The following is a 23,757-nucleotide window of genomic DNA, read 5'->3' as shown; positions in this document are numbered from 1 at the left end:
AATTCACTGAAAAGTAAAAGCTGACATGGAATTGATGACATTTCCAACATAGTACTAAATGCTTGTTCCCAATAAATAAGAAAGATTCTCAGCCACATATGTAGCAGCTCACTGAAACAGGGCATTTTTCCAGATAGACTGAAATATGCCATTGTTAAACCATTGCATAAAAAGGCGGATAGATCTGATGCTAACAACTATTGCCCAATCTCAGTTCTTACAGTTTTATCCACAATTCTTGAAAAAGTATTGTATTCAATAGTAGCATCACATATTTGTAAAAATGAAGTACTAATAAAATGTCAGTTTGGTTTTCAGAAAGGCTTGTCAACAGAAAATGCTCTATATGCTTTCTCTGATCAAATATTAAATGCATTGAATAACCGAACACCACTCATTGGGATGTTTTGTGGTCTCTCAAAGGCTTTTTGTTGTGTTAATCGTGAAATTTATGATGTTTTGTGATCTCTCAAAGGCTTTTTGTTGTGTTAATCGTGAAATTCTTCTAGATGAGCTCAAGTATTGTTTGTATGAGTGGGACAGTGCAAAAATGGTTTAATTCATGCATAACTGGAAGATTGCAGAAGGTTGAAATTAACAGTACAGATAGTCTGCAAAAATCAGCAGAGTCCTCTAACTGGAGTGGTATCAAGAATGGTGTCCCACAGGGTTCAGTCTTGGGTCCCTTGTTGTTCTTAATATATGTTAAGGACTTGCCACTCTATATTCATGAAGATGCAAAGCTAGTTCTTTTTGCTGATGATACAAGTATAGTAATGGTGCCCAACAAACAAGAATCAGCCGAGGAAATTGTAATAATGTCTTTCAGAAAATTATTAACTGGTTTTCTGCAAATGGACTCTCACTAAATTTTGAGAAAACACAGTTTATAGAATTCTGTACAGAAAGTGGCATAACACCATTGTTAAATATAGACTGTGAACAGAAGTCTGTTGCTAAGGCAGAATACTCAAAATTTATGGGTGTATGCATTGATGAGAAATTGAATTGGAAGAAACACATCAATGATCTGCTGAAACGGTTGTGTTCAGCTACTTATGCCATTAGGGTTATTGCAAATTTTGGTGATAAACATATCAGCAAATTAGCCTACTATGCCTATGTTCATTCACTGCTTTCATCTGGCACCATATTTTGAGGCAATCCATCATTAAGAGAGAAAGTATTCATTGCACAAAAGCGTGTAATCAGAATAATAACAGGAGCCCACCCAAGATCACCTTGCAGACATTTATTTAAGGAACTCGCAATACATATATTCACTTATGAAATTAGTCATTAATAACCCTTCCCAGTTCAAAAATAACTGCAAAGTGCATAGCTACAACACTAGAAGAAAGGATGGTCTTCTCCATTCTGAATTAAATCTCACTTTGGCACAGAAAGAGGTGAATTATGCTGCCACAAAAATCTTTGGTAATTTGCCAAATAAGTCTGATGGATAACCAACCAACATTTAAAAGCAAATTAAAAGAATTTTTGAATGACAGCTCCTTTTATTCAATAGATGAATTCTTAGATGTAAAGTAGTAACTGTAAAAAGGATTTATGTATGTATGTATGTACAGTAGAAACGAAATGCCAACAGGGCATCTTTCATTGTCTCTAGTAACTATCTTGTAATGATGTGGAAAGCATATTGTCCCATCTCCTTCAGATGTGATAAAAATGCATGTCTTTCTTTTCCTTGTGATCCTCATTCTTTGCACTTTCATTGGAAAAGCAACCAGACTTGTGTAACTGTGTAGAACAGCTGACTAGAGCATGTGAAGTGTAGTTGCAATTGTACTAAGAAACAATTTTCACATTTTTTTGTGAATTGTTTTAGATTATTGTGGAAAACTTAAACTAGAATGGTGAGACTGAGACTGAGCTTCATATAATAGTGATCCTGTGCCTCAGATACAGGAAAGAATCATATTAGTTTTCATTGTGAGAAATTGGTAGTGTGATGCAGACAAATTGATAATTCAGGTTTATCCAAAGGTGTTGTTATAAATAAATTGTAAAAAGACACTCAGAGAAGTGTGAAGTAGCTTGTGCCATAATCTGTATGAAAATGGCATTGAAGAACTTTGATATAACAGTAGTAATGAAACAGGCTCTCCTTTTGAAAAGTTTGCAAGCACTCTTCTGATTTGTTTAAGCCATTTCTATGAAACATTAGAGTTTGGTCCTAAAACTATGTGAAGATTATGAAGTGACGGTAGAAATTAATTCTGAAACTTGATTACATCTATGTTCAAACTAAATTAAATTTATTTTGAAAAGTATGCTCTGTAACTAGATGGTTACAGCTACAGTAGCCAGCAATTGCCAGTGTGGCAGGAAGTCTAAGTTTTGGATTATTGTGACAAATCAGGTGAGGTAGCTCTTTATTCAGCTCACAGTGATCTCATATTTTTGTGTTTTCTAAGACCCTTCTTTTGAAAGAGGTTGTTTGTTCATCCTTTATCAGCAGGAACTTGATGATGCTTGATATTTCAATTATTTAAATATTACAGCCTCATTTCTCAACTTGAGGTTTTTCTAAGTCACATTCAAGTGAATGTTGAATTGTGACTACTATCATTGGTAATGTGGTATTATCTTTCTCTCTGTTTCTTTATATATTTTTCTCTGCCTTCTTATATCTTTGTTTTTTCCTTAGCTCCTTGTTAAAAAGGAAGCCTGGAGAGATAAGGTTGTCTGACTGCTACATTCAAGCGGGTGGAGTCCTCCAAGGTAGTGTACCCAGTGTCACATTGTTTTTCCATTGCTATCAGTGGCATTTCCTCTACAGTCAGGATCCTTGTCAAATGCTCTTTGTTTCTGGATGACTTCGCAATCTTCTACTCTCCTCTGATCTTACAATGGCAACGACGCAGCTACAGCTGACCATCAGGAGGCTGGAAACTTAGGACAAGACAACTGGTTTTCGGTTCTCACCAGAGAAGACTACATGTGCCAGTTTTAACCGTGCTCGTCGAACTTTTAATCAACTTGTGCCCACGGTGGGGGACAGTATTTTACATTTCCAGGAAATGGTACACTCTTTGGGTTTATTAATTGAATCAAAATTAACTTATCTCCCACACCTGAAAAACCCACAAACAAAGGGCTTCTAGTCATCGAATATTCTGAAATGCCTTTGCGGAAAAGCATAAGGAGCTGACAGGTCCTAATTACTGCAGTTTTATAGGGCATTTGTTTGGACACATTTAGATTATTGCAGCTTGGTATGTGTATGAGCCTGTATTTCCTCCCTCAAGATGTTAGACACTATTCACCATGAGGAAATTCAAATATCGAGTGGAGTTTTTTGGACCAGCCCAGTACAGAGCCTGCGTGCAGAGGTTGGTGAACCACTACCCTGGATTCGGTGACATGTCTTTTGGCTCACCAGGCACAAAATCTCAGTGTCACCTCATTCATTGGCATTTAGTGCAGTGGTCCAACCCAACTTTGAACAGCTGTTCAGGAATTGATCCCATGCAGCCAAGCCATTCGGGATATGTGCTACTAACTGTCTCAAGAGTATGGATCTACCAAACTTTCGAATACACAGCCAGGGATGGAACGTGCAGCCACCTTTGTGTCTTCAGAGTCCCAAACTTGACAAGCTACAAGAAAACTTGTACTCCGGATTATGTTTTTACAACTTTGTTTTCTTCCGTTTTAAGTGCGCACCACAGTTTTATCAGTGTCTTTACAGATGGATGCAAGAAAGAGAATGTTCTCGGTTGTTCCACTGTTTTTCCAGATAGGGTTTTCAAAGTGCATCCTCTGGGACAATTTATATATCACGATGCGGAGTTGCGTGGCATTATGAAAGCGCTAGAGAGAATTCATAGACATCACTGTACAAGATTTCTTGTCTGTTCTAATTCTCTTAGTGCACTACAAGCTCTTCTCCAAATGTATCGAGTAGACCAGTTGATTCAGCTCATCCACAGCTCCATATAGCAGCTCCAACACTTGTGGCAAGTAGGTGATCTGCTGCTGGGTACCTGGTCACAATGGGACACAGGGAAACGACATGGCCTACAAAGCGCCCAAGGAAGAATGTCTGAATGGTATTATCCATCAGTATCCCATCCAGTTGCACACCATCTGCTCATTTCGTGACAGATACATCATGGGTCAGTGGGAGACTGAATGGTTGAAGGTGACAGAAAACAAACTGCAGTTGCTCAAATCTACCACACAAGCATGGCACTTCTTGTCAGCCTCACCGCTTGAAGGAGATTCTGATTACCAGGCTGCGCAATGGACATAGCCCTTTAACACATGGCTGGCTTCCTCCTCCGATGGGAGGATCCACTGCTCTGAGGTTTGTGGTGTGCTGCTTTCAGTTCAGCACATTTTGGCAACATATATCTTACATATTGATAAAAATGAGGGCAGCCCTCAGTCTCGATTGTTATCTGTCCACCAACGTGGCTGATACTCGTTTCGGTCGTACAAAAGTGGTAAAATTTTGTGAACTGCCAGGCCTCATCCCTAAATTGGTGGAGAAGGAAGACAAGACTTCAATGCATTTTAAACTTTCCGCATGTGGGGACAGCCTTCGTCTCCATCCACGAGATTGGCATGCGGACTTCTTGTCATGGCACTGATTACCATGAGGTTGAGCACTTCTCACCTAAAATCATCATCATCGTGTAACAAAAAATTCTGGTAAAAGTCTATAATCGGGCCAGTGGCATACTTACACATTTCCTGCAGGAATTTTGTTAGTTCTTGGTGTGAGGTAAGATGGGAACAAAAGAAGGCATGTCAGCTGTTTGTGTTACGCAGTCATTGAGAAAGCAGCAGGCAGACACCATGTTTTGAAGTAATACATTTGGAAGAAATGGTAAAACATTGCTATAAATGAGGATTATAAATTTAATTGCTCCCTTTTTGAGTCACGGCTATTTAAACTGTGCTAGTATCTGCAAACCGAGGCTGGCGTAACAACTCATCAACAAAAAAAACTGAAATATTTCTTTTTTTCTGTGTTGCTACACAATCGATCTGCGGGAGCATAATGAGTAAGTGCATCACTGTTTTAATGAAATCACGGTAGGAGGTTGGTGGATCAGAGATTTCAGTTAAATCATGGGAATAGCTAGGTAGATCAATGTTAATCAATATATAGAATGTGTGCCTCTATTATGAGTAAACATTGATCCACCTGCCTTCAACCATGATTTAATTAAAACAAAACATTGATCCATTTAGTGTGCTTGTGGGGTTGATTACGTAGTCGTTTCACATAACATTTCATACATTTTCATGTGTCTGCAATTAATGCATGAGACATGCACTAATTTCAGTCCACTTTAAAGCACTCACTGCCATAATCACAAAATATTTCTCGAGACTCACTAATACGACGAAAAACAAGAAGCAAAAAATTATTTCAGTTTCGGCCCAAGAAATACATTGCCTCTCTTCTCACCTCTCATAGGTTATGCCAAAGAATCATCCCATTGACTATGCAAAGTCCACGCATTGCCAAACTATGAGTGGTAGATAAGCACCGATCTAGACTTTAGCCAAAAATTCTTGTTGCTAAAGGTTACACCCTGTATTTGAATCTGAATGTTTCACTCAGGTCTGTTCATTATTCATTATGAATATTTTGTGTGATACAAAATATCTCTAACTAGACACATTTAAGATTTGATGGAGTCTTTGTAGAAAGTTAACTCGCAGTAGATAATGAAATACAATATAAAATAAGGGATTGGTTATAGATACTTGCGTGTATCAGTTGATTCAAAACTTTATCATTAACTCTTTGGTGTTAGTTCCAACCAGGCTTAACTTTCTTCTGTTGATTAGTACAGAATATCATAACCACTTGACCACGTGTGGGAAAGTTTCCAATGTGACAGTTTCTGGTTAAGGTGCGCTTAATGTAACAATTCTTTGGACAGGAGCAGCTAGAAGCAACAGTATCTCCAATTTCCCACTTCATTGCTTTTTGTACTATTACTTGCAGTGGCTTTTCCTACCCGCCTTCTTTCATTTTGGATGTGGCTCTTCCTCTTCATAAAGAAAGTGGAAGATTTCTATTTGGGAGGAGCAAGGTTCAAACCCCTTTGTTCAGCTATCCAAATGCAGATTTTTTTATAATTTCCATAAATTGTTGAAGGTGAATTTTGTAACATAGTTGTAGGCTGCTTTCAAAACTGTTTTCCAAAGAAATTCACTGCCGGAAGCAGATTAAATGCACATAAGTATTAGATTACAAATGGGATCAGAATATCATGCAAAACTAGAAGAAGACTCCACCTGACAGTTAATGTCGTGAATATTGACAAGGTTGAATTACATTATAAACTGTTCAGTAAAATTCTGAACAGAGTTGTAAGAGGATCATAATGTATGTACTTCCAAAAAAGGAAAAAAGTTCCCCAGCAACAAGGTAAAAAATTATTTGGAACAGCGTAAAAAAAGACGAATAAGAAATCATTTGTTTAAAGATAGATAATGAACTAATCAAAAATAGTTCTAAAATGGCAAGAACTTTTGATAACTCTTTTCTGTCAGTAACAGATAATATACATTTAAACACTTTCATTGCAGATAACCTACAGGTTCCAAGAAAAGTTTTCTTGAACAATTTTGACAAAATTTAACTACATCAAAATCTCCAAAAAAAGTTTTCAGGTTTATCAACACTCTTAAAAAGAAATCGTCAAGAAGTTATGATGAAATTGGCAGTAAAATAAAGAAATATTGTTCCACTAAACTTGTTAATATATTGAGTTACTTATGTAATGAATCTTTTTCACAACAGTAGTTTTCCAGAGAAACTTAAACATGTTGTTGTCAAGCCATTTCACAAAAAAGAGACAAAAGTTTAGTAATGAATTATGGACCTACGTCATATACTTTATACACACTTATTTTACTTTATACACACTTATTACAGGAAAACGTACTTGTTAGCAAACAGTTTGGGTTTTAAAAAGGACTGTCAACTGGACAGGCCATATTTACCCTATGAAAAGACCGGTAACGAAATATTAGAGTTCGTCAACAGATGATTCAAGGCAAATGGATTATCATTGAATTTTAACAAGACCTGGTACATACACTATAGTACTTCTCACAGAAATCCACAAAATTATACAAATAAGTTTCTCAAACAGTGAAATATAAGAAGTAGAAAGTGTTAAGTTTTCGGGACTACAGAGAGATCACAACTGCAGATGTAAAACCCATGGCCTAGAATTAATGAAGAACATCAGTGTGCACAATTGGTGCTATAAGCAATTTAAAAATGAAGAACCTAGTTTATTCTGTGTATTTCCATTCACTGATGAGTTATGGAATCATTTTCTGGGAAAAGTAAAGTGAAGGATAGTATTTTTGAAATACAGAAGCATGTTATAACAATTTGCCATTACCAATGTTTTACTCTTTGTAAAAAAAACAGTGAAGTGCACAAATATAAGAGACCAAAAAGAACCTCTACAAATACATTAGTAATGAAAGGAGTCAGACACATGGGTGCACTTGTCTTCGACAACCTAATGGATTTCAAGACTGAATTAAATAACTTTCTTATGGGTGACTACTTCTTTGGCATTGACGAGTATCTTCTCAGAAACTCTTTAAATTTGGTGTGTTAGGCTAAAGAATAATTAGAATTAACACTGTCATGTAATATCATTGTACTGTTTTCCACATCCCAAACGCAGTTGTCCACGGATTGCACAGAATATAATTAAGGTAATGCAATACATTTGTGCAGTTAGAGCACCTTTAGAAAGAATGAGGCCAATATAATTTTTCATCTTTATCAGACTTAACTTGTGCTCTGTCTGTAATGAGTCTTTCATGTACCCCTGCAACTACAGTTTCTTTTAGCCGGACAGTTGCACTAAGTATTCACCCATGTTTTGGCTTGCATAGCATCAGTATGCACATTTGACTTCTATAAGGGGCATTCAAACTAGTGTAAAGTAATGGTAACAATTTTATTAACTTAAAAATGTAGTTATTCATAGTACACATACTCAAAAATAGTCATAAAAACTGTTGGCACATTTATCCCATTGCAACACTAGCCGGTCGATTCCATCCTTGAAGAAGCTAGTAGGCTGCTGTCAGATCCAGGCCTGAACCCGGTCACACACTTTGTGGTCTGTTGGGAATTGATGTCTGCAATTAGCGTGTTTTAGAGGTGCAAACACATGAAGTCACGTGGTGAAAGGTTGTAACTGTAGTGTCATCGTCACTGCATTAGCTGTGTCGGGGCAGGCATTATCATGCAGGAGGATAACAACATTGAACAACATGCCTCGGCATTTTGACTTTATGGCTTGTCTGCAGTTCTGTAAAGTAACTAAAGCATTCATTTCCGCAATCATTTCTGGTGTGATGACATGATGAGCCTGTCCAACACGAGCATTATCTTCCTGTGACTCGCGTTCGTCAAGGAATCGTTTGCACCATTCCACAACACGTGAACGACTCAGACTGTACTCACCGTACACAGCCTTCATCCGTCGATACATTTCATGGTCTCCAACTCCATTGACCGCCAAAAATCAAATACTCCTCGTTGTTCCTGCCTACTCACCCGCATGTTCAGTAGTGGACGATAACTTGTGAGACCACTTTCTCTTCGGCGTGAAACCACACTGGCACTATGCAACATCAAATGGTGCACATGCGTCAGTCTCTCTACTACCAATAGATGGCGACACCATACCCACAGTTACGTGGTGCCACCTTACGTATAAGGCAATGGTAGATGCCTTGACCAGGTTTCATTTGAATGAATCTCATATATTTTTAATTGTTGCAGTAATGTATTTTCAGTAATATAAAAAATGAACACTATATACTAAATCATATGTGTGTATGGACTTACGTTACTTAAAAAGTGAATCTATAATGCACAAAAGTTAATGCATATCATTGTGCAAGCATTGAATAAACTACATGGATGCACAGGTGTGCTGACAATCGTTCTTCGTGTGAACCATTTGCGATTAGAACAGGGGATAAGTCAGAGAGGGCCCAGAATCATAGGTGTATAAGAGCTGATGAAAGGGAAACAGTAGTTGTGAGACAGGGTTTTTAGCCTGTCACCAATGTTATTCAGCCCGTACGCTAAGCAAGCAATGAAGGAAACCACAAGGAGAAATGTGAAGAGGGAACTAAAGTTCAGAGAGAAGTATAAAAACTTTGGGGTTGCTCTCTTCTTCTTCTTCGGTAGTGCTGCACCCCTTGGTGAGCCTTGACTTCTTCAATGACCTTCCTTCATATTTCTCAGTTGCTTGCTTCACATTTCTCAGTTGCTTGCTGCTCTTTTCCACCCCTGGATTCCCTTGCCTAACCAAATGAATCACACCTTTCATATTTTTTTTTTTTTTAATTCTAACCTCTGCCATTCTCTCCACATGACCTAGCCTTCTTCCTCCCTTATTGGACCATAGATTTTGTTTAGTACATTTTTGCCATGTTCTGTCAGTGTCCACACCTCTGACCCATACGTGATAACTGGGCGGACTAGGAAGTTAGGTATTAGCAGTTTTGTTTTTCTTGTAGCAAGGCTATTTCTGAAAAGTTGCATATTTGCAAAGTAAGCTCTGCTTCCTGCTTGTACTCTTTCCTCCAATACTGTTATCATTTGTTATTAGGACTCCCAAGTAGTTAAAAGAGGACATATTTTGAAGCATTTCCCATTGATGTTTACGTCTTTGGGGGTTCATTCTGGCCTCAGATTGTGACATTATCATCTATGTTGTTTTGTTTTCATTTACTAGATGGCCAATTTTTATGGCTTCTGCTTCCATCGCTTGGTATGTTTTTTGGAGTGTAATGGTATTTCTTTATACTATAGCAATGTCATCAGCGTATGCGCATATCTGGCTAGTTTTCATAAATATGATACCCCTTTTGTTGATTGTATTTACCACACACACTTGCTGGTTTATGCTGTCAAAAGCTTGTTTGAAGTCGATGAGTAGGAAATGCAGATCTACGTCATATTCATAGAACTTTTCCATTATTTTTCTTATCACAAATATTTGATCTGTTGTTCTTCTGTCTGGTAGAAAGCCGCACTGATATTCCCTTAGTATGTCTTCTGCACACTTCTGTATCCTTTCGTTTAATATACTTGTGGAGATCTTATGTGGTGTGCTTAGGAGTGATACACTTCTATAGTTTTCACCTGCTGTTCTGTCCCCTTTCTTATAAATGAGGATTACTATTAAAGTTTTCCATTTATATAGCATAGTTCCTGTTTCCTGTATATCTTATATTAACGTGTGCAATTTATTTATTACAGCCTCATCACCAGTTTTTATTAATTCGGGAATTATGCTGTCTTCCCCAGGGGCTCGATTGTTTTTTGACTTGTGGACAGCCTTGGAGACCTCTTGTAGTGTTGGCTTTCTTGCCTCATTGGCATCATTGTCTACTTCCTGCTCCAGTCTTCCCTCCTGTGCAGCTGTCTCTTCATCTTCTAGGCTGGTGCTTAGTGCATCTTTGAAATACTCTGCCCATCTTTCCACTATCTGTTCTTCCTCTCTTATCATTTTCCCGTCTTTACTGGAATGTGCCATTATTTTTGGCTGAAATCTGTTCTTGATTTTGCCTACAGCATGATAGAACTTTCTTATTTCACTCTGTTCCTTTAACTCTTCTAGTTCTTGAAGTTCCTTCTCAGGCCACTCTCTTCTCTTTCGCTTGCACAGTCTGTTAGCTCTTCTCCTTAATTCTCTATATTGTTACACATTATTTCTGGTTTCTCTCTGTAGCAATTTTGTTCTTGCCCTGTTCTTTTTCTCTTTTGCTGATCTGCAATATTCGTCAAACCATTCCTTGGTTCTTCTGTACCTTCTTATGCCTACTATTTCTTATGCAGCATCTTTAATGGCTTTTTCAGTCCTGCTCCACCTTTCGTCTGCTCCTACTGTGGTCTCTTCATTGCTCAACTTTCTGCTTAGTGTTACTTGGTATTTTTTTTACTTCATCGGGGATTTTCTGTTGGTCAGTAATCCATTTCATCTTCTTTCCTTTTTTGTTGCCATTTGTTAGTGACAGTTTCACTCTCAAAACTGATTTTATCACAAAGTGGTCAGAGTCACAGTTTGGTCTTACAGCTCCATACACCCAGAACTCACGTGGAGTGGTGTGCAATCACTAAAACATGGTCAGTCTGATTGACTACTCCATTGACTGCAGATTTCCAAGTACCCAGATGGATCCTTTTGTGTGGGGAGCAGGTACTTTTAATAATCATATTATTCCTTGCTGCAAATTGGCATAGTAAGTCTCCATTCTCATTGTGTTCTTCTTTGTGTAGTGAATATTTTCCAGAAACTCCATATGGATGTTCATTCCCCCTTATTTTTGCATTAAAATCTCCTATTACTAGCATCAGGTCATATTTAGGCACTGTGCAGCATACCTTTCCACGTCTTCATAGAACCATTCTTTAATTATATCCTCTTTTTCCTCTGTAGGCACATGTGAATTCACTGTTGATATATTCCTAAATTTCCCTCTTAGTCTGAGTCTGCACATCCTTTCATTTATGGGTTCAGATTCTAATAGGCTTTTCCTAACTTCTGTAGTTATTATAAACCCTGTTTCAAGTTGACCTGTTCTTTCTTCTAGTCCACTATATACCAGTGAGTACTCAGGTTTATCTATCTGCCCATGTCCTTGCCATCTTATTTGCTGTAGCCCTACATCACCATACTTTGCTATTTCTTCCATTTTTCCAGGCTGAAGCACTGTTCCCACATTCTGTGATGCTACTGTCAGATCCTTTATGTGTTTCTTGTGCTGGGGTTGTGATACATATTTTCCATGCAGTTTCCAAGGCTTCTGTTGAATTTCTGTAAAGCTGTAAAGGAAACCACAAAGAGAAATGTGGAGAGGAAACTAACATTCAGGGAGGGGTATGAAATCTTTGAGGTTGCTGATGTCATAATTCTGACAGAGATGGCAAAGGACTTTGATGATCAACTGAACAGAATAGATAATTTATTGAAAAGGTTTATAAGATAAACATTGACACAAGTAAAAGTAGGTGAACATAATGTAGTCTAATTAAATCAGGCGATGGTGAGGGAACTGCATTAGGAAATTACACACTAAAAGTAATACATGAGCTTAGTTATTTGAGCACCAAAAAAACTGATAATGGATCACGTAGTGAGGATATAAAATGTCAAATGGCAATAGCAAGAAAAGTATTTATGAAGAAGAGGAATTTGTTAAACTTGGTGTTAGGGAGTCTTTTTCTGAAGGACTGAGGATGACCATTATAATCTACATGTTTGTGGTCCAGACCCTGTGTATAAGAATACAAATACTTTACATATTTCTACAAAATGGAAATTTATTTTGATGTGTGTGAAGAGTACTAAGTACGAGGTGCACTGGACATGGACAATGTTAATATGGTGTAATTAATTATCTGCCAGTAATTGACCTAATTTCAATTTATATATCCTGTAAATTTTTTGGATGTTACTCAAAGTTCTAATATTCATAATTTGAGAGAGAGAGGAAAAGTTGTAGCAAAAGGGGTGACGGCATGTGTTCAACACACAATAAAAGTCTGTATTTGTAAGTTAAATATTTATTATTTTACACATGAAAACATTTCGGCAAGCTGTTTGCCTAATCCACATTCGTTGCTTCTATTTTCTGTCAAAAGCGATGTGAATATATAATTTTATCTTTTAGCAGTGAAGACAATGGTGGCGGCAATGGCAGGAGTGGAGAACTGGCAGTGATTCAGCTTGAAAGGGATATACTAATGGCACAAGCGGGCGGTGGTCGTCTGTTTGCTCTCCAGACATCACGATGGTGGTCACAGCTGAAGACAGCGGGATCTGCCATCTATGCAAACCGCCACTACCTGGAACTATATCGCACTCGAAGGAGGGACAGGCTTGCTGGGCCAGGACGTTGTACCATCCTTGGTGATGTCCACATCCATCCTTCTGCCACTGTTCACCCTACAGCAGTGGTGAGTTGCGTTATTTTTATTTTGCAGTCTCATTCACTTATAATTTTTTTTTTAGATTGTAGCTGGCTCCTTTATACAATCTTCTGGGAGCCTATAAAAAACATCTCTCTCTCTCTCTCTCTCTCTCTCTCTCTCTCTCTCTCTCTCTCTCTCTCTCTCTCTCTCTTCACACACACACACACACACACATCAGGCAAATTGTCGAGTATCTGCATGTCATTAGATGTGCTGGCAAGAGAGAATTATCTAATACTCAGATAGGTTTAAATGTTAGACAGAATAGCTGCCCCTTGTTAAGCAGCACACCCTTGACATAGTAAAGCTCATAAAAGTAACCTGGCCATTTTGCAAAAATGCATTCTTGTTCTCAGCATCATGTGAGTGAACTCTGTTTCAAAGGGGCAGCCACCTTGGTTTGTTGTCCTTTGCTGGGCTGTGCACTTCATTGCATGGAGCATTGTGTATACACTTTGGCACAGTTATAGTTGACTCGCTACACTACAGGAAGTGTGGCTGCACAGGCTGGTTGGTCTGCAATCTTTGTTACAGAATCTTAAGGTAACTGTTCGGTAAAAAATGTTTATTATTGTGAATCTTGTAGCATATTTGTCAGCTTCATGGTGAACTAGTTGTTTCATTAATGGTCATAATTACCGTGGTCTTTCTAAATTAACCTATCACCCAAAATTAGAGTAGACTGCAATGAAAAAGAGGAGTCACTATGAGATTACATGTGGCACAGTTTATGTCGAACATTGCTGCATATGAAACATTGCTAAAATATTGACTTTTTATTTAAACTGGAGATCAGTATTGATCTCCAGCCTTGAGCAAATGGATTGTATGTAGTGCACTCACTTCTGTCTCTCTCACACACAAATGATACTGTTAGAATGAAATATTCATAATATCCCTCGTATCTCCTAAACAGTTTGGGATATTGAACTGAGTTTTTGGCAAATGATAGTATGCAAACAGGAAAGTATTTTACCATATAGTGAACATGTGCAACTTCCATATCTGCTGTGGTGTATGTGTAACTGCAGATTTTTTTGATGGAATACCGTTATGTGATTTTTTAAGGACCATCAGTAGCTGGTGAAATCAGAATTACTATGGATTTTCAACAACATGAGTGAAGAATTACACATTTTTTAACCTACTAACCTGACTTGTCCTCAGTCGTTTAATTATACACTGCTGTACTACTCGGTGAGGTGTCTGCTTGCAGCTGCTACCATTGTTCTATCCCCTACCACACTGTATTTCAGATCTACTGTGATTTACAAGTAACTGCAGTGTTTTTTCGTTGAAATAATGCATACTACAGTGAGATCTGTCATGCACTTGTACAACCAGACTTAAATTTAAATTGTGAAAATGAAGTATAGAAAGTTAAATTTAGTTCTTATCAGGATATCGATGGTAAGCATTGAAAACCTTGTAACTCCATTTTGCTAAATTTTACAAAGAGAAGCAAAAACAGTTTTTTTTAAATATATAAAGTGATACAGATAAAGTACTTACATGTATAATTATTTAGTAGAAGCCCAGTTACTAACATATTAGAGAAATCTATACACTTTCTGATCTATCTTTGTTAGATCTGTAATTACGAGGTTCTGATAGCCGAAGTAGAGAGGATATGAAATGTAGACTGGCAATGGCAAGGAAAGCGTTTCTGAAGAAGAGAAATTTGTTAACATCGAGTATAGAATTAAGTGTCAGGAAGTCGTTTCTGAAAGTATTTGTATGGAGTGTAGCCATGTATGGAAGTGAAACATGGACGATAAATAGTTTAGACAAGAAGAGAATAGAAGCTTTCGAAATGTGGTGCTACAGAAGAATGCTGAAGATTAGATTGGTAGATCACATAACTAATGAGGAGGTACTGAATAGTACTGGGGAGAAGAGGAATTTTTGGCACATCTTGACTAGAAGAAGGGATAGGTTGATAGGACATATTCTGAGGCACCAAGGGATCACTAATTTAGTGTTGGAGGGCAGCGTGGAGGGTAAAAATCGTAGAGGGAGACCAAGAGATGAATACACTAAGCAGATTCAGAAGAATGTAGGTTGCAGTAGGTACTCGAGATGCAGAAATTTGCACAGGGTAGGGTAGCATGGAGAGTAGCATGAAACCAGTCTATGGACTGAAGACCACAACAAGAACACAGACAAATGGAGTTACAGAGGTTTTCACTGCCTACCATCGGTATTTAAAATCACATTTTGATAAAATATGGAAATTGAAAATGAAAACATTATTATAATAATATGACAATATACTGTGCTTGACACAGGCATATGCCAGTTATGGTTATCTGTCCTTTGTAGGAGACACAGTAGTGTGTGTTCACACCTCAGTTTTAGATTTTTTTTTTTAAATTAGACCTTAATGCTTTACCGAGTGCTCACATGATTCCTGATAACTACCTAGCAGTTTACATTTCAAGTCCACATTAATTAAAAAAAAACCTTATATTTTATGTGACTATTTCTGTGACACTTTTGGGCCCTGAATGTCTTCAACGAGGCCCCAAATTGTTAGACTGTTTCCAGAATGAGATTTTCACTCTGCAGCGGAGTGTGCGCTGATATGAAGCTTCCTGGCAGATTAAAACTGTGTGCCCGACCGAGACTCGAACTCGGGACCTTTGCCTTTCGCGGGCAAGTGCTCTACCATCTGAGCTACCGAAGCACGACTCACAGCCTTACTTCTGCCAGCATCTCGTCTCCTACCTTCCAAACTCTACAGAAGCTCTCCTGCTAACCTTGCAGAACTAGCACTCCTGAAAGAAAGGATATAGCAGAGACATGGCTTAGCCACAGCCTGGGGGATGTTTCCAGAATGAGATTTTCACTCTGCAGCGGAGTGTGCGCTGATATGAAACTTCCTGGCAGATTAAAACTGTGTGCCCGACCGAGACTCGAACTCGGGACCTTTGCCTTTCGCGGGCAAGTGCTCTACCATCTGAGCTACCGAAGCACGACTCACGCCCGGTACTCACAGCCTTACTTCTGCCAGTATCTCGTCTCCTACCTTCCAAACTCTACAGAAGCTCTCCTGCGAACCTTGCAGAACTAGCACTCCTGAAAGAAAGGATATAGCGGAGACATGGCTTAGCCACAGCCTGGGGGATGTTTCCAGAATGAGATTTTCACTCTGCAGCGGAGTGTGCGCTGATATGAAACTTCCTGGCAGATTAAAACTGTGTGCCCGACCGAGACTCGAACTCGGGACCTTTGCCTTTCGCGGGCAAGTGCTCTACCATCTGAGCTACCGAAGCACGACTCACGCCCGGTACTCACAGCCTTACTTCTGCCAGTATCTCGTCTCCTACCTTAGACTGTTGTTTGAAGGTACAGCGTGTGCAACATTGCTGGACACAGGCATCTATGAATAAAATGTTCCTATATAAATTTTAGGATGCCAGGTATTTTTATGCATTTCTTGTTAAAAATTACTTCACCATGTACTTCTTTGATTTTTATTTTCTTTGCACAGTACTTTATTTTGACAAGAAATAATTTAGACCATTCACTAGTTTTCTGGATTCTTCTGTCATTTGTTTTTTTGAGAAGGAAATTGACATATTGTGGTAATCCTTTTGCTATGTCTGACTGATGGATTTAGCTGCAATTGTAAATAAGACCAATCGTGCCTTTTATTTCCACATCATAGCTATATGTACACGTATATGCGCAGTCATCATCATCCTCTGCCATTAGTGACTTTATATTTGTTAAATTACTTCCAGTTTAGTTTGCTTGGACAGAATTGAAATCTTGAGTTGCCTGTCTCTAACTTACTTTTTCTCATATTGTGTGTGAGCCTTTGGTGATGGCCTACATCATTGGTTGGGATTTTTCCTGTACCCTCCAAGCATGAGACTGAACAAGGTGGTGCAGTGGTGGTTATTCCACTGGACTGGCATTCAAGAGGGCAGAGTGCAAATCCCCACCCAGCTATCCAAATTTTGTTTTTTCTGTAGCTTCACTGAGTTGCTTAAAGCAAATGCCAGGATTGTTCCTTTGGAAAAGACACAGCCGATTTCCTTCCTCAGTCTGAGCATGTGCTCCATCTCTGATGACCTCATAGTTGACTGAGGATGTAAAATTAAACACCTTCCAACCCTCAATTTTCAACGTTATTTTATTGGGCAACCAGTTTCAGCATTTTACTACACCATCTTCAGGCCCCTGACTGACATGTAGGCATAATCTTCCTCAGTTGTGATTAAAACAGGGGCCAGCAATACTGGTATTAGTAGATGTTTGTTGCAGTGACCACTTCAACCATCACCCGGTTGCCCAATGAAATAAAGTTGAAAATTAATGGCTGAAAGGCATTTAATTTGACATCCTCTATAGAAAGCAGAGTCCCACAATCATCGCTAAAAAGATAGACATACAGAGTCATATTTGACTGGTTGTTAAACCTTAATCTTTCTCTTTCAATTGTGAGATGTATAAGAATGAAAACACAAACAAAAAATTACCATCAGAAGTCAAACAATAATGAAAATTATTGTATGGGGTAATATGAAAAATAAGGGAAAGGCAGCTACTCACTTACAGCGGATCAGTGCATGGAACACAGTAATACATAACAGAAAACAGCATTCACACTAGCTTTTGAGCATTAGCTCTTTTTCCAGAAATAGCACACACATTCACACACACAACCATACAGACACCCAAGTACATACTCCTGTGGCCACTACAAGAGTCTTGTCATGGCCACACATATGTGTATTTGGGTGTCTGCGTGGTTGTGTGTGTGTACGTGTAGGTGGATGTTAGTACTATTGCTGGAAAAAGAGCTACTGCGTGAAAGCTAGTGTGAATGCTGTTTTCTGTTGTGTGAGTTACTATGCCCCATGCATCGATCCACTATACTTGAGTGCTTGCCTTTCTGTTATTTTACATATTGCACAATCACAATTAAGAATTTTGAGACTGATCACTAATATATGATCATGAAGAGTCTGGTGTATAGCTCTTTAAAAATGTGTTTGAATAAAATTTACTGCTACACGTTTTCACAAGAGATAATATCCATTTTGTATTTCAATTTTGAATTGCTTTATAATGGTGCACAGACATTTTATTGTTTTATAATGAAAACAGGAAGAGGAATATTTGAGAAATCTGTGTTCCAAAACCATAATGGATTAGAATGATTTGTTTGCAACCTAAATTTGATAAAAGTATTTAAAAAATACCCAGTGCTTATAGGAACAACCCAATCCCAGGACATTACAAACAAGCATACCACATTATAACGGGGTGTGTTTTCAGACTTTAGACAGAGGTATGAAGGCCTGTAATGAAAAACACAAACACAAAGAAAGATGGAGAACAGTGTAGTCACTGATTTGAAGTAAATTTTGCAAAGGATAAACATTCACCTGTAAAATGCATCTGGATCTTTATTCAGTACACATGCTTTACTTTAGTGAATGTCATTAACACAGGGTGTTTCACCTAATAGGTGTGGTGCTCATACTGCACCCAACAATCCGTTATGTTGTTGCAAATGCCAGAGTTTTGCCAGCACAGTTTTTGCATATAATAGCCAAACAACTTCTTTTGGAAGTGAGGAAGGTGCTCAGTTGAGGACAGTGGCTTTTGCTACATGTTGAACTGATTTACAATTCTCAAGTGTTCAGCTGAGTGGGTCATCTTTGCCAGATGATGATGGGACTGAACCTCATGGAAACATTGCATCCTTTCAGTGATGTAATTTGCTTGGAAACTCTTTGCTTCACATTAATTGAAACACAGATTAATTCTCTCGCCCCACTTCCGCAACTTCTTACAAAAATAATTGAGCAACATTGATGCCTAACTGCTACAAACTTCATCTCACTCAAAAATACACTAGCTCGAGAGAAGTGGTATAGTGTGTATCAGTTGGAACTAGTGAGTGATAAAAAGAATGAATTTTATTCAGTTCTGTTAAGACATTTTGACTCCCGTTGCTCAGTTAAAAAAATAAACGTGTACTTGCCACCGGGTTAGTGTGGAAAAAAGGTAGATTAAAACTGCTGTCTAGCTTAGTCAAGCTCAGACAGAAAGTGCGCAACCTGTATGAATTGTATAAGGGGCAGTCATATGAAACCGAGACAGATGGAAAAAAGCAAGTAAACTGTTTATTATTTCAAAAGTAGTCGTGGTAACTGTTAGTTTATATATCCCACTGTGGGACAATGCCTTCATGAAAAAATGTTTGCAGTTACATCTAGAACCTTGTTAACATCCAGGCATTAACCTCTTTATCAAAGCAAATCAATGGCCACAAATATATTTCTTCACGTTTCCAAAAAATACGGAAATCCCACGGGGGGAGATTGGAACCATATGAGTGTTGTGTAAAGGCTTCCCATCGAAACTTCTGCAGCATCGTGGAAACAAACCGGGCAATATCTGTGCAGCAGATGTGCACTTGAACAGAATACTATAGCTACAAAAGTGATTTGTTAGGCTGATACATGATCTGGGGTACAGGGTGACCTGCTGTGATGATTTATCCAAATATATATCTCACTGTACATTCCTTGTATTAGAGACACTTTTGTCTCTCTTTTTTTTAATCTGTCAGGATGATACACAAAAATATTATTAAATACATAAGAACAACACAAGAAAAAAGGACAATACAATGAAAAGATTAGATTGCTCCTCACCATATAGTGGAAATGTTGAGTCACAGACAGGCGCAATAAAAAGATTGCTGAACAAGTAAGCTCTCGTACAAAAAGGCATCGTTTCCACAATAAGGCAGGTAGCAATCTATCCTTTTGACAGTATTGAACAATTGAAAATCCAGGATGGAATGTAACAATATAATGAAAAGGATAGTTGCTACTCACCATAAAGCAGAGATCCCGAATCACAGAAAGGCACAACTTAAAAGACAGTCAGAAAATTAGCTTTCGGCTTTGTCAAAAATAGACCACACACACACACACACACACACACACACACACACACACACACACAACTCACACACACATGACCACAGTCTCTGACAGCTGGAGCCAGACTGTGAGCAACAGGACTTTATGGGAGAGGCAACAGGATTGGGGAGTAAGGACGAGGCTGGTGTAAGGAGGGGAGGGATATAATGAAAGGGGGATGGTAAAGTGTAGCTGGGAGCATGCGGGGACAAAGTGGAAAGTGTGGCAGCTAGATGCAGTCGGAAGATTAGACGGAGGGCATGCACGAGGGCGGCGAGGAGGTGAGGGATTAGAGGAAAAGGAGAGAAGTAAAAAGACTGGGTATGTTGGTGAAATAGAGGGATGTGTAGCCCTGGAATGGCAACAGGGAAGGGCTAGATGGGTGAGGACAATGACTAATGAATATTGAGACCAGGAGGATTACAGGAACATAAGATATATTGCAGAGAGAGTTCCCACTTGCACAATTAAGAAAAACTGGTGTTGGTGGGAAGGATCCAGATGGCACAGGCTGTGGTCCAGTAGTTTCTTGGCCACAGTTTGTCAGTGGTCATTCATGCAGATAGACAGCTTGTTGGTTGTCATGCTCATGTAGAATGCAGCACAGTGGTTGCTGCTTAGAGTGTAGATCACACGAGTGGTTTCACAGGTCTCCCTGCCTCTGATGGCATAGGTGAGTAGTAGTGGAGTAGGTGGTGGTTGGAGGATGTATAGGACAGGTCTGGCATCTAGGTATATTACGGGGATATGAGTTGTGAGGCAGGGGGTTGGGAGCAGAGGTCATGTAGGCATAGACGAGGATGTTGTGTAGGTTTGGTGGATGGGGGAATACCAATGTGGGAGGAGTGGGAAGGATAGTGGGCAGGACGTTTCTCATTTCACTGTGAAAAGATGTAGTCGAAACCCTGGTGGAGAATGTAATTTAGTTGCTGCCGTCCTGGGTGGTACTGAGTCATGGGGGGATGCTCCTCTGTGGCTGGACTTCTCATTTGAAGGCATTACGTACAAACAAATGTGTGGTATGGCTATGGGCATCCACATAGCACCATACTATGCCAACCTATTCATGGGCCTTCTAGACAAATCCTTCCTAAACAACCAGAATTCAAAACCCCTCACCTGGTTCAGATTCATGGCTCATATCCCTGTAATAGACCTAGATGCAAGACCTGTCCCATACATCATCCCACCACCACCCACTCCGGTCTTGTCACAAACATCACCTATCCCATCAGTGGCAGAGAGTTCTGTGAAACCAGTCATGTAATCTACAAGGTAAGTTGCGAGTACATGGGCATGACAACCAGCAAGCTGTCTTTCTGCATGAATGGGCAGCGACAAACTGTGGCCAAGAAACAAGTGCACCATCCTTTTGCTGAGCATGCTGCCCAACATGACGTCCTTCATTTCAGTGACTGCTTCACAGCCTGTGTCATTTGGATCTTTCCCACCAACATCAGCTTTTCTTAACTGTGCAGGTGGGAACTCGCTGCAATATATCCTATGTTCCCATAACGCTCCTGGCCTCAACCTTTGTTAGTAATTGTCCTTACCTATCTAGCCTTACCCTGTGGCCATTCCAGGACTACACTGCCCTCTGTTTCACCAACATATCAAGTCTTTTTACTTCTCTCCTGTTTTGCTAGCCCCCCCCCCCCCTCCCCTGCCCTCCATCTAATCTTCCGACTGCATCTAGCTGCCCCACTCTACAACTCATCCCCAACGCTCCCAGCAGCACTTAACCATCCCTCATCCCTACCCTGCTATCCCTCCCCCTCGCCACCTGAGCGTCCTTCGTACCTCCACAGTGCCTCTCTCATAATGCTCTGCTGCTTGCAGCTGACTCCAGCTGCCAGAGACTATGGTCATGTGCCTGGAAGTTGCGTTTGCGTGAGGGTGTGCGTGTGTGTATGTTGTCTATTTTTGACAAAGGCCTTGTTGGCCAAAAACTTAACTTTCCAACAGTCTTTTTGTTGTGCCTTTCTGCGACTTGGTTTCTCTACTTTATGGTGAGTAGCAACTGTCATTTTCATTAGACTGTTACTTTTCATAATATTATCATTATTCCATCCTGAATTTCCTATTGTTTGAAGAAATAAGGGCAGTTATTTCAGGCAATGGACAAAATTAAAAGTAACATACCACAGTCCACATATCTATGCCTCAATGTGGTACAACAGATGGCCAAAATCCAGAGAAGTACATGCTGGGGACTCATTGAAAACAAAATTAAAATCATTTCTTATAAGTAAATGTCCGTAACCAGTGAAAGAAACACCTCGTTCCTTAAAGTCCCAAAGTAGCTGCGTAGTGTAAATTATTTGTTTTGAACAGAAATTGTTGGAAGCAGATATAAACTGTTATAAATCAACATAAAACCGATTATTTCATTATGCGTGCCGTAACTGATTAGTACACTTATATTTATGAACATAAACCATGAATCATGGACCTTGCCATTGGTGGGGAGGGTTGTGTGCCTCAGCAGTAAAGGTAGCTGAACCATAGGTGCAACCACACTGGAGGGGTGTCTGCTGAGAGGCCAGAAAAACGCGTTTCCTGAAGAGGGGCAGCAGGCTTTTCAGTAGTTATGGGGCAACAGTCAAGATGATTGACACACATGGCCATATAACAGCGGAAAACAAGGGGAAACTACAGGTATAATTTTTCCTGAGATTATTCAGCTCTACTGTATGGTTAAATGATGATGCCATCCTCTTGGGTAAAATATTCTGGAGGTCAAATAGTCCTCTATTTGGGCCTCTGAGCAGGGGATATTCAAGAGGATATTGTCATCAGGAGTAACAAAACAAGCCTTCTACAGATCGGAATGTGGAATGTAAGATCCTGAAATTGGGAAGGTAGGGTGGAAAATTTAAAAAGGGAAATGGATCGGTTAAAGTTATATATAGCAAGAGTTAGTGAAGCTCAGTGGCAGGAGGAACAGAACTTCTGGTTAGGTGAACACAGGGTAATAAATACAAAATCAAATAGGGGTAATGCAGAACTAAGTTTAATAATAAATAAGAAAATAGGAATGTTGGGAAGCTACCACGAGCAACATAGTGAATGCATTATTATAGCCAGGATAGACATGAAGCCCACACCCAGCACAGTGGTACAAGTTTATATGCAAACTAGCCTTCCAGGGGATGACACCCATATGGAGCCTTAATTATCTCTCTCACCTTGGTTTGTTACTGACAGTTCAACTGATGCCCATTACACTTTAAGCATTTTTTTCTTTTATTTTTCTGGATCTCTTGACTACAAGTCATTCTTCACTCTGCAGCTGTCTTCGCCCTTAATTAGATTGGCAGGAGTTGAGTGCAAATGGAGCTTCTTGTGCCATTGCTGAGCCCTGGGTGACCACTTGTCTCCTCTGTCCTATGTACTGATCCAGTATATATACTTTTACTTCCCTGTAAATGGTTTTTTCAGCTCTGGCATCAGTATTGCCATTAGTGCCTCACTTTTACCACTCTAAGTACTTTCCTCATCCTAGCACAAACCTGGTGGATGTCACTATCTTCAGATGAATGCACCCTTGACTGAGGGACTGATAACCTCACTGTTGAGTCCTTTACCACCCCCCCCCCCCCCCCCCCCATCAACCAACAAACTGTAAAAATCTTTGACCACTTACCTGGTGATGTGAAAAATATGAGGACCATCCAGAAAGTAAAGAACATTTGCACTTACAATCTGTGCACCTGTTTTGTGGCAGCCACTCATTTGTTTCTGGTGTTTAGTGTGATATGGACAGTTGCCAAGTGCAGTTGTAAGTCA

At 39.3% G+C, this 23,757-nt stretch overlaps 1 protein-coding gene across 2 annotated transcripts in view; it reads left to right on the top strand.

Annotated features, from left to right (window-relative positions):
• Nucleotides 1–23,757, top strand: part of LOC126416085 (mannose-1-phosphate guanyltransferase alpha-A) — a 32,212-nt gene that overhangs the window by 4,920 nt on the left and 3,535 nt on the right. Inside the window, exon 5 of one of the 2 annotated variants that reach the window (XM_050083576.1) lies at nucleotides 12,721–13,003. In XM_050083576.1, coding sequence (XP_049939533.1) covers nucleotides 12,721–13,003 — 283 coding nt within the window. Of the gene's footprint in view, nucleotides 1–12,717; nucleotides 13,004–23,757 lie in introns of both variants that reach the window. The other variant, XM_050083575.1, reaches the window with a different exon arrangement.

This window comes from Schistocerca serialis, chromosome 8 (genome assembly GCF_023864345.2).
Source record: "Schistocerca serialis cubense isolate TAMUIC-IGC-003099 chromosome 8, iqSchSeri2.2, whole genome shotgun sequence".
Taxonomy (NCBI): Eukaryota; Metazoa; Arthropoda; class Insecta; order Orthoptera; family Acrididae; genus Schistocerca; species Schistocerca serialis.
Note: the sequence above shows the minus strand (reverse complement) of the source record. Positions and strands in the feature narration are given on the sequence as shown.